Genomic DNA, 12,103 nt, shown 5'->3' on the forward strand with positions numbered 1-12,103 from the left:
GTAGATTTGCATAGGGAGACATGATGAGGTTGTCCTGCCTGAGGTCACAGGGTGAGTATGGAAAGGAGAGTTTGCATGTGGCTCTAACTGATCCCAAAGCATCTGCTTAAAACATTCCCTGTATCGACTGGCATCACTTAAGTAGAGTACTGCTTGGCCTACATTGTGCGGCTTTCTCTAAACCTCCTTCAGAGTAAGTACTTCCTCAAACATGACCTCACACTCACAATCCATCCCATGGCCACTCTGCACAGTGAGAATTCAATACTCAAGGAAAGCATGCTTGTTAGTTAAACATGTTGGGCTACATACAGGGATAGATTTCTTGAACCCTGCAGTTGCTGCTGTGCATCTGACGCTTCCAGAGTGTGAAGTCTGACTTCTGATTCAGTGAGGTGAAAATGTTCTAGTAGCCAGCCTCGGCCACCAGCACCACATCCCTCACACTGTGGACGAGCCCCTCCTAATCTCTCGGAAATGCTGACACCATAGTACTCCGTCTGCAGTGCTCAACTCACCCCTACCCCAGGGCACATTCTCTCCCTTTCCAGGTACTCATCCCAAGACAGTGGTACACAGGGATAGAGCATAACATTTTTTTTTTAATTTTTATTTATTTATGATAGTCACAGAGAGAGAGAGAGAGAGGCAGAGACACAGGCAGAGGGAGAAGCAGGCTCAATGCACCAGGAGCCCGATGTGGGATTTGATCCCGGGTCTCCAGGATCGCGCCCTGGGCCAAAGGCAGGCGCCTAACCGCTGCGCCACCCAGGGATCCCGAGCATAACATTTTGAATCACAAACATTTTTTGAAAAAAGTTAAAAGTGTTTTATCAATTCATCAAAACATGGAGTTCAAACAACTGCTATAGTTTAGTCAACTGAGGGTTAACTATTTGCTCTTACTAAACTTTACAGTGCTGGGAGGATTATTTTGTCCTATTTGCACTCGATGACATATGATAGAAAAGACCTTTTTTCATGGTGGAGTGGGGTAAGACCAGAATACACTTTTTTGGAAGTCCTTAAGCAGATGCTATATGTGCTCTACTATATTAACATAAGCGACCGTAATGGACAAAAAGCATTCTAACTCTGCATGAACGAAAGGAAATTCTCTTAAAAACTACCACTATTTAATAGTGTCAGCCTCTTACCAGCATGCAAGTAAGCCAGGTCAGGGTTCTCGATGTCGGGATGCTGCTCTTTCAAGTGGTTTCGGAATTCCACAGGCACGTTTGTCCCATAGTCACATTTGGGGCAGTTGTACATCTTGACTCCTTCATGTTTGCCAGTGTGCAAAATGTGCTTGCGGATATTTTCGGCACAGTTTGACCTACCAAGTAGGAAAGAAAAGCAATCCAAATTAAGGTAGAATCAGTATCATGAGTATCATGAGATCAGAAACAATGCTATCAGCGACAGTCAATGTAGGCCTTACTGTGCGCCAAGCACCAGTCTACGTGTTGTTCTCGGCCAGTAGTTTCAACGTGTACGATAGGGTAATCCCATGAGGCTGTTAGTTTCTGTTAGCTCTGGTGCTAATTTTTAAGCTGGTCTTTTACCTTAGTGATTGAATTCTATGCAGAACTGGAAGCACAAAATCCCAGGTGCTACGATTCTAATATCAAATTATTCTGGTGCCACTTGAGGGCACTGAAGGAGTTTCCTTAACCCCAAGAACACACCTTTCACCAGGGAGGAGTGGTATAAAGGAAAGCATTGCTGCCTCCATTGAATTGAGAGGACTAAGGAAACAAAGCAGCTTTGGCTTTTAAGTCCTGTTAAGTGAGCTCTAAAACAGTCCACAGATAGAAAAGCAGCAGTGTGTTAAGTGCCAGGGAGCTTTCCAGCGTGGTGCAGGTTTCCAAGCACCAGGGAGTGAGAGCTACAATGCAGGCCCTGTACAGTATACACCAAACAGCCCTGGCACCACGAAGAGGCTCCTCTCCTACTGTTTTCCTACACGCTCAGAAATGCCAGCCCTGAAATGCCCAGGGAACAGGGAACAGGCCTCTTTCCTGAGAAGCAAACTTCTCCACCTGCCCCTCCATCCCTCCGTGAATCTCTGCATCAGGCGTTGCACACCTAGACCCTTGCTGAACACATACGCGGCTGCTTTTTGTTTTTGTTAGAATAGCACTAAAAAGGCCACTGCACAAATCCACGTGGGTTGGTGGTGGGTGGGGGTGCACTTAACCAGAAAGAAACAGAAAATCAGGCTGGCCTCAATCTCCCACAGAGCAAAATTGAATGGCAAAAGAAAAAACAAATCAAGCCACAGAATCATCAGCATCTCTGGAGGGTACTGCCAAAGAACAAAGTCCTGCAGGATACTGTTTGACGTGAAGGTCTGGGGACCGCTAAGGTTGGAAAGCAGCAGTTAGCAAGCTCATGCCACAACGCACACACCAGATGACGGAAGGTCCTACCCGGAAGCTTCACCAGGCTCTGTGCTACCCCAACACTTCTAAGTAGGATTACATTTGTGTGTAGTACTCAGCTGCACTGCAATGCTGACTTTGCAGGAACGTGCCCTAGGAATGTCGGTGATGGATGCAAAAATGGTTATGACCCAACAATTTTAAAGCAGTGATACTAACACTCACAGGTGAAGGCAACAGATGACATTAGAACTCTAGAGACCCACCAAACACGATGTCTCTTCACTCATGAAGAGAGGGAATGGAAGCACATCAGGGAAGCAAAGCAGGGTTCACAACAGCAGCGCTGGGAACAGCATCCCACAGATGCAGAGGGACCAGGTGCCCTTTCCTAGTGACATCCAGAAGAAGTGAAAACGCAAATAGTTTCCTCAAGAATGGGCATCCTGCATCATGAGAACAGTCCTATAACCGGACCCAAGATATTCCCTTGGAAAAGGTTAGGCTACCCGCCCTTCCATCCCCAGGCAGTTTGTCCTGAAACGCATGTGCCCAATTATCTAGAGTTAGAAAGACTAACAGACAAATTCCTCTATAGCTAGACTACTAAGAAACACAGTAAAATGTTAATGCAGTGGTACAGCAATGCCCACTTCTATTTTCCAAATATATTTTAATTATATATTAATATTTATATTAAAAATTCATAACAACAAACACCTTTAAAAAGAAAAAAGAACCAGAACAACAACAGAGATTTTTTTCTGCTATTTTAAGCTTTGCCTTCGGCAAGGGCTCTGTCAAGCTTTATGTTCAGTTCCCCTTAGAACTTAGACTAAATATACGTTAAGTTTGTAAAAATATGCATATATGGCCTCTTTCTTGCCTCTACTGAATTACCAAACTTGCTTTCTCTATAAATCCCTATTGGTGGGGTACCTGGGTGGTCAGTTGGTGAAGCGTCTGCCTTTAGCCCAGGTCATGGTCCCAGAGTCCTGGGATCGAGCCCCATGTTAGGCTCCCAGCTCAGAGGGGAGTCTGCTTCTCCCTCTCCCTCTGCCCCTGCTCATGTGCACTCTCTCTCACTCACTCTGTCTCTCAAATAAAATAAAATCTTTTTAAAAATCCCTATTTTTTAGTTATCACTGTACTAAGTAAATGAGTAAGCACCTCATGTGTCCTCTGCACTTGTCACTGGCCTGCTACTTTGATGTTATCACAGTAACTGCTCTTAGAGGCAGAGACAGCGAGACATTTTGCAGAGAAGGAAAGGGGGCATCAAGAGATGAGATGACTATCAAAGGGTACAGTTAGAGAGTGCTGAAGACTGCCTTCCTTACATATTTGTATATACAAGATACCAGGCACATTCAAAGGAAAGGGTAGAGTCTCTTAATTGTATAAATATCCTTGGAATAGTGACATCATGTTGACAGAAGTAACACAGGAAAACACTTGAAGATGGATGAAACTAATGTTTACTTTTGTGATAACTGAAAGGAAGAGGACCGTTTTTTTGAATTCTGCAATGAGCTGAGTGACTGTTCCAAATTACTCCCTTAACTCTGCAGATTTCCCATTTGTTCTCCATGACACCCCCTCAACTCACCAGTGTTTACTGACACCAGGGAGTGAAAACAAAAAGCTCCCGCTGTACTTAGTGCGTTCATTAGGACTACCCACTCTTTGGTGCCACCTATGTTATTTCCTTATGAAAAAGCTAGGCATTAAGAATCAGCAAAGACAATCTTGATCAAGTGAGGAAGTCAGAATCACCAAAACCCACCAACTTCAATTTATAATGCGTACTTAAATACAAGACAATATAAAGCAATGAATTCTCATCATCAGTGAAGGTCTTGAAGAGATGACATTGAAAACAGAGTGGTTTGTTTTTGGAAGGGGTGAATCTTGGACAAAAATAAAACAACATCTCTTGTATCTCTGTAGCTAAACAGCATGTGGAAGCTAACATTCAGAAGACTAATGGTGAAGCAAGTAAAGTGGAGGAGGGAGAATTTAAAAAGGTGAGAGGCTTCTTTTTATTTAAAAATATAGACTAGAACAAGAAAGACGTGGTGTGGAACTTGATATTTTACAAGGTAGTAAGGACCATTTCATACACATATATATTTACATATACATACATATATATTTTTATTTATACTATATATACTCCTCATATATTTTATGTATAATACATGTACGTTTATTTTAAAATTTTTATACATGAATAGATAAGACACATTAAATACAAGCTAACAAGAACATAAAATAGGTAATGTCTGTCTGCAATAAAAAGATACATCTTATGTATTGCATGGATGACAGTGTATTGGTATGCAATCAAAATTTGTTCTTCTGCATTTAATGTCATGCCATATAAAACTTTTTAAAATATTGGGACAAAACTGAGCCTTTCACACCTGCAAAAGCAAACTATTCCAGTCAAAGCCTAAGAAGTAAAAGTGATGACATTATGCCAATATCATTTAAAGCAGAATATCTACAGTAAGTAAGGGCAAACTTCAGTCCCTGCACTTGAGAACCTCACATAACATGTCCCAGAACTCGAGGAATAATAAATAGATTGGACACCTTCTGGTAAGTAATTCTTAATGCTATTCAGCCCAAAAATGCTCATTCTTCCCCAAAATAAAACTTATGAGTAGGAATTAGCATGGTAAATTGAAGTGGTGCTAATCAAGGATGGGCTGTGCAGGAGAAGGAGGGATGCCCTATGATATGGTTTCAAACAGGGTCATGACTAAATCACTAGGCATGACAGCAGTTAAGCCAACTGGGTACACAATCATTAGGACTGGGTGACTGAATCATGTTTTCACTTTGACATCGATTTTTTTTCGTAAAGAACTTATTTCTGTCCCATGTTCATAGACTGGAAGGTTTGATATTGCTAAGATGGTGATACTCCTCAAATGATGCACAGATTCAATGCACTCCCTGTCAAAGTCTCAGCTGGATGTCTTACCTCAGCTGATCCTAAGGTTCATATGGAAATGCACAGGCCTAGAAGAGCCAATACAGTTTCAAAAAAGAACTAGGTTGGAATACTCACACTTTCTGAGTTCAGAAGTTATTCCAAAGCCATAGTAACCAAGACAGTGTGGTACAAGAAAAGGACAGACATTGGGAATTGGCATTGGAAGCCACAGTTTCCACTGAAGTTAGATGCCTGAGTGCTGGCTGCAGGCTCCCTACAGGGGTTAGGGATGCACGCAGGATTTGCTGGTACCAGGATCTACATGCACAATGTGAATGGGAAAGTTATGAGGAAACTCAGAATTAGATTCAGGAGTATGACATGTTGACAATCCTGAGGCAGCTTACAATATATACATACAGAGAGTAATGTGCAACGTATTACATAAAATACAAGCTGGGCAATGGGCAAAGGACCAAAATGGGAACTAATTTCAAGGCTTCTGAAAATATATGTAATAAAGGAAATATTTTATTTGGTTCAAAGGCAGTGTGTTTCAAAATAATAACTGGAATATCAAAAGTGCTTCTAGAGCTCTGCAAAATTATTTTTTAGTACTACTTGCTAACTCACTGCATATTACACAAAAAACATTAGGTTAAATTTATGTTATATTTGAACTACGAAAAAGGAAGCATAGAAAAATTCTGAATGTTTTCCCTCTTTTGATATATGTTATTTTGGTTATTAAAACAAAAAGCACCAGTGAAGCTGTTGAACAAACACACATTTGTGTATTTCAAACAAAAAGTCTAACAATGGATAGATACAGTGAAAGTCTCCCATCCACCACCTCTGCCCCCACTGCCCCAGGCAGGTACAATTTTTAACTTCTTATCAATCTTTTGGGAGAATTAAAAATGACTGCAAATATATTGTACATTCTTATCGCCACCCTCCTGGTATACAAACTTGCTGGCCTAGCATTAGTCAGCATCTTGCTTTCCTTACCTAAGGATGTAGCACAGGAGATCTTGCCACTTCAGCATGAGAAAGCCCCCTGTTGCTGCCTTCAGCCTCCCTCCAACTCCCTCCCCCACTTCTTCTTCTTCTCTGTTTTTTTAATAGCCACACAGTATGGATACAGCATATTATATTTAAGCGATCCTCTACTGATGGGCATTTAGGTTGTTTCCACCTCCCTCCGACTCCCTCCTCCACTCCTTCTTCTTCTCTGTTTTTTTTTTAATAGCCACACAGTCTGGATACAGCATATTATATTTAAGCGATCCTCTACTGATGGGCATTTAGGTTGTTTCCAATCACTTGCTAGTAGTGTAAACAAGGTTGAAATGAATAATCTTCTAAAACACTTTCTATTTCTCAGGATGCCAAGAGAATTTCATGATGCCAAGTGGAAGTGTTTCAAATGTCAATGGGCATATGTTTTTGTAATTTTGATAAATTCTGCCAAATTGCCCTCCAGAGAAGTTGTAGCAATTTATGCTTCTACCAACAATGTTTGAGAGATGCTGTTTCTGCACATTCTTGCCAATGAAATGTGTTACCAAACTTTCAATTTTTTGCTCATTTGGTAGGAGAAAAAAACTCCAGCTCACTGGAGTTTCATTTTTTAATTTTTACATTTGAATTTGCATTTTTCTTATAATGAATGAAGCTAAGTATCGTCAAATATTGAAATGCCATATGTATTCTCTTTTCCAATGCACTGGTTTTGTATTTTGATCTGCTTTCTTTTATAGTGTTGTTAGTCATTCTCTTATACAATTAAGGAGATTGACTATGACAGAAGCTGCACATACTTTTTCCCTAGGTATTTTTTTCTTCTTTTGACCATGCTTATGGTAAAGCAGAAGTTTTTAGATTTTGTTCCATGCCTTCCTTAGTTGAAAGTTATAAAAAGACCTGTCCCACATTTGGTTCTGGTACTTTTATAGTTATATAACCTGACATTAAGTATTAGATCCATTTCAAAACCATCGTAGAGTGTGGTACAAAGTATAGATCCAGAGTACTAGCTGGATCTCTCAATACCATTCATTAATAGTCCATCTTTCCTCCACTGACTTGAAATGTCATCTAATTTTGTTTGAAGCTAATTCTGGACTTTCTATTATAATGAGCTGGTCAGTCTGTGCATGTACCAATCTGTTTTAATAAGCCAGGCTGCATACAGGAGGCTCACATCTGGTAGAGCTCATCCTTCTACATTGTTCTTTTTCCTCCCATCATAGCAGGATCAGTGTCCTACCCAGGCCATTATGGAGTCAGTCATAAGACTGTAGCCTTCAGCAGTCTTAATGGCAAACATCTTGAGCTAATTATGGAACCAGAGAGACCTAGGCCAATAATAAATTAATATCCCAAATACAACTAGTTATTTCCTATGTACTTATTAATATGTACTGATAATATGATCTTTCTGATAAAGAAGCTCAAACACAGACTGGCCCAGATATATAGAAGGTGTCGGCACTCAGAGGTCCTAAATAAATCTGAGTTTACTATTTCCCCAAAGGAAGCTACATATCCACCTCAACATTCTAAAATTTGCTTGAGTGAAATTAATGATGGTCTTAATCTTCTGGTAACAATTTGGCATGCTATATATGTAAATTGACATAAAAATTCTGTAAGTTCTACTTAAAGAAACACATCAGTTTTGTTCAACACTTTGATTCTCAAACTTTTTGAACACAGAGCACTCTTTAGGTTCAGGGGAATAATACATATATCTCATAAGGCTGTCAGGAGCATTACGGTAAATTACATTAAGCATGTTCAGAAACTGCAGTAGGTACTCAATTCTTTTTTTATTACTACTACTAGTCTTTCTATTAAATGCAAGACAGTTCAACTATCAGAATCATTATTAGCAATTATATTGCTAATTATATATGAAAAGCAATTTCAATTCACTTGAATAAAAACAGATTCCCAAAACAGTTATATAAGTGAACATACGTGTACACGTTGAGAAATGCAATTTCTTCTTCTGCCTGTTTGGAATAGTCTTTGGACTCCTATCCTTGAAAATAATTACTCTGTAGTTAAGTTTTATGTATTGGAACAAGAGCATCAATACTATGCACTGTAGTACGTATTTATCTAAAATTTCAGTGGAAAGGGGTTTCTACTATATCTTTATAATAGTAATTCAAAATGAATAAGGAATAACCCAAAGAAAGGATTTATGTAAATTAAACTTAAGTTCATCACATATTTTTTTAACCAGTAGTATTTAATTATAAATTTACTGGGCAAAAAACCAGTCTAAGAAAAACAAGAAAATCTCTGTGGGAGAGAGGAACATAAAGCTGCCAAGTCACTGCAAGTTGGAAGAATGTGCTCCAATATATAAGCTCAAGGCCTGTTCACAGTTTACGTAACGCAGCCCGAGGCATACAGTCCTCTACCAATTCTGTTCTCACTCAAGGACCCATAAGGAAAAAGCCTGATAATTTTAGACTACAGAACATTTGTGCTGTTTAAATTTAAAGTTGGTGAGAAGCTGTAAGAATAAAGAATTTCAAATTCCCCTGCCTAAAATGAAACATTTTATCGATGATGTTTAGAAAATGAATGTCATTTGAAGTGTTGAACCAAATAAATCACCAGAATAGACAGCACAAAGATCCATGTATATAAGGGATAAAGATGTCATTTCAGATCAATAAGGAAACGATGGGTTTTATATAATAAATGGTGTTGAGTCAACTGCCTGCTGTATGGGGAGAAACAAATTAGATTTTTATGGCCCTAACCATGTAAAAATAAATGCCATTTGGATTTTAACATTAACATAAGCACACTATATTATAAAAGTGCTAGAAGAAAATACAAGAAAATATTTTTATAATCTTGGTTGCAAAGAGCATTCCTAAATTCAAAACCCAAATGCTACAAAATGATGTAGCAAAATACACTTCATAAAAGTTAAAATTGCCATATAGCATAATACATTATAAATAAAGTTAAAAGACAAGTCAAAGAAATAGAGAGAATATATGCAACATAAAGACAAATGCTTAATAAAAAGACTACAAAATGAGTACCTATGATTAATAATTTAAAAAAAAGATAAAAATCTCAAAAACCAGATGAAGAGCATAAGTAAGAAATCTGTAACTGGGGATCTATAAGAGGTTATGTAAGCATTAAAAGGTAATCAATGACTCTAGTAGCCAAAGAAATGAAAATCAAAGCCTAGTGTAACAGAGGGGCAAAATTTAAGAAGATTGGTAACATTAATTATTGGTAAGGGAAAAATCTATCACTGGTGACAATATCCAATAGCTTTTGGAAGACATTTGAAGATAGCCTTCAAAATTAAAATATACAAATATTCTTGGATTTAGGAATTCAATTTCTAGAAATTAGCCACACGGAGAATCATTGAGCTATTATTTATAACATTAGGCTAAACACACTAAACTTTAGGAAAAAAATTAAAACTAGAGATCTATTAACAGAGGAATGGGTCAGTAATTTATGGTAATCCACTCTGTGGGATTCAACACTGCTGAGGGTAAGGGTTAATTTTCAAGCCTGTTTCCCAGAGGAGGTGGTGGCATCTTACGAGCTTCCTGGAAGCCAACTACATCCTGGTGGGACACTGGGAGGACACAGCCTGATTACAGGAAAAGAGAGGGTATTCCCCAACCATGAATGTTTAGTGGTGTCAGGACAAGGCAAGAGGCCTGGTCGGCCAGGTCACTGGACTGCTCAACCACAACCCTGAACACACACCTAAGAAGGATGGTACTCCCCCAGTGGTGGAGCTGAAGAGTTCCACAGCCAAAGAGTCAGAACTTTCCCAGTATGACATCCAACACTATAAAATCAAGTGTTGCTTCAGAGTAGAACAGGTATGGACACAGGCTGAAGGGAGGAATAATAGCCATGCACCTGTCTATGACTTTCTCCCAGCAAATGCTGTTGACAAAGGCCTGGTGTGTATGCTACTCATCATTCACCCTTATTTGTTGGACAAAGCCTATCAAATAAAATAAGGTAAACCTTATGTCCCACCATGGAAAAATTTCCAATTTAATTAAAACAAAAATAAAACAAGTCCCAGATAAATACATATATGGCTTTTTCTAGCTTTTTAAAGTTATATACATAGTCACATGGATATATAAATGCATTAAATGTGTAAAGGAGGAAATGGTAGTAATACTATATCGATGTTGTTAATTATCTTTATGGAAATGTTTCCAAATCAGGAAACTTTCATGTTTGCTTAGTATATGTTTAGATCACTTGGAAGATTCATGAGAATATCTTCTAAATTTTACTCATGTATAAAGCAAATATGATCAGAACATGTATTTCAAAAAGAAGTGGATAGTAGTAAAGTATTGTATCAAATGTAAATATTATAAACAATAAACAGTATAGTCAACATAAGCTGGGAACAGAGGTCGGGAAAACTCTAAATACAAAGATTCTCCTGTTTACATAGAGACAATTCAAACTGATGAATCAGATAAAAGATTTAAGTACAGTAAGTTGAGTTGTAAAGGTAATCACTTGGATTAACAAACAGGGTATTATAGTAAAAACAGGGAAGAGAGGAGGAGTGTATCAGAAGGGGTAATCGAGCTAACTTTTTTGGATATGTTACAATAGCCAGATGCTGCCTATAAACCAAGAAAGAGAGGAATAAGGTTATCTCCAGCAGGATCAGGATATGAATGATTAATGATTATAGTTATCTCAGGGAATGGGGTGTAGCAGTGAGACTCTGACTTTTCAAATAGTAAAAATAATGTACAACCTAAGTTTATGGGTATTTAAGTAAAATAGACATTTAAAAATAATGGCATGTTTAATTACTTACAAAATTATCCAAAATTAACTTTTTTTTTTTTTTTTTTTTTTTAGCTAAGACAAAAAGAGTTTATAGGTATCAAAAGTAATCAGAAACCACAATGTCCTGAATTTTTCCTTTAAATTTTAATTGGATAGTTTATGGATCACCCTGCTCTAAATTCTATGAATTTTCTTTTCATTTTCCCCCTTAACGGGTAGCTTTTATTTAATAGGAAAATTCCTACCAGACCACTTATATTCATGACTTCAACATATATTCCTGTTATCCATAAATCCCAATTCCTTGAGGACTATGACCACAAGGACTCAGGCATTTTCTCTTTCCATTTCTCAATCATGATTATGATAGCGTTTGTTACATGATAGAAGGTGATGAGCATCATGTGATGCTAAAACAGAACCATGTCTTATAAGCAAAAAGAATTTGTTCAGCACAGGAGTGGATGAAAAGCAATGCATTATTGATCATGTTCTATTTCTCCAGAGTAGACACAAGGATCGGGGTTCCAGGCTATGGTGCTATCCACATATTCACAGCCATGGTCAGAGTGCAGCTGAGACACAACTGTGTGCTCATGGAGAAAGCTGCCCAACGGCAGCACCGCACCAGCCTACATGTGACTCCCAGGAGGCCTCTGTGCATTTGCACAGTTAGGTGCTGGTCTAAAAACCATGGGAACACGGCCAGGCTTCCAAACCCACTCACTGGGAGGCAGTATTCAAAAGAGAAGTCACATAAGTCCAGTTACTGCTTTAGTTCATATAGAAAGTATACAGTAGTTAAAAAAAAAAAAAAAGTCTACTTTCACATATATTGACTTCCTATTCTCAAAATGAATTTATTCAACATATATTTAATTTAGTGCCTACCACGCACAAAACAGGAAACATAAAAAGGAATCATGTTGGTTCTGCC

The 12,103-nt window shown here is 38.4% G+C and overlaps 1 protein-coding gene across 1 annotated transcript in view; it reads right to left on the reverse strand.

Annotated features, from left to right (window-relative positions):
* ZNF407 (zinc finger protein 407) overlaps positions 1–12,103 on the reverse strand; it is a 439,772-nt gene that overhangs the window by 138,189 nt on the left and 289,480 nt on the right. Inside the window, 1 exon segment of the mRNA XM_049111754.1 lies at positions 1,158–1,336. Coding sequence (XP_048967711.1) covers positions 1,158–1,336 — 179 coding nt within the window.

The sequence above is a fragment of the Canis lupus genome, chromosome 1 (genome assembly GCF_003254725.2).
Source record: "Canis lupus dingo isolate Sandy chromosome 1, ASM325472v2, whole genome shotgun sequence".
In the NCBI taxonomy this organism is placed as follows: domain Eukaryota; kingdom Metazoa; phylum Chordata; class Mammalia; order Carnivora; family Canidae; genus Canis; species Canis lupus.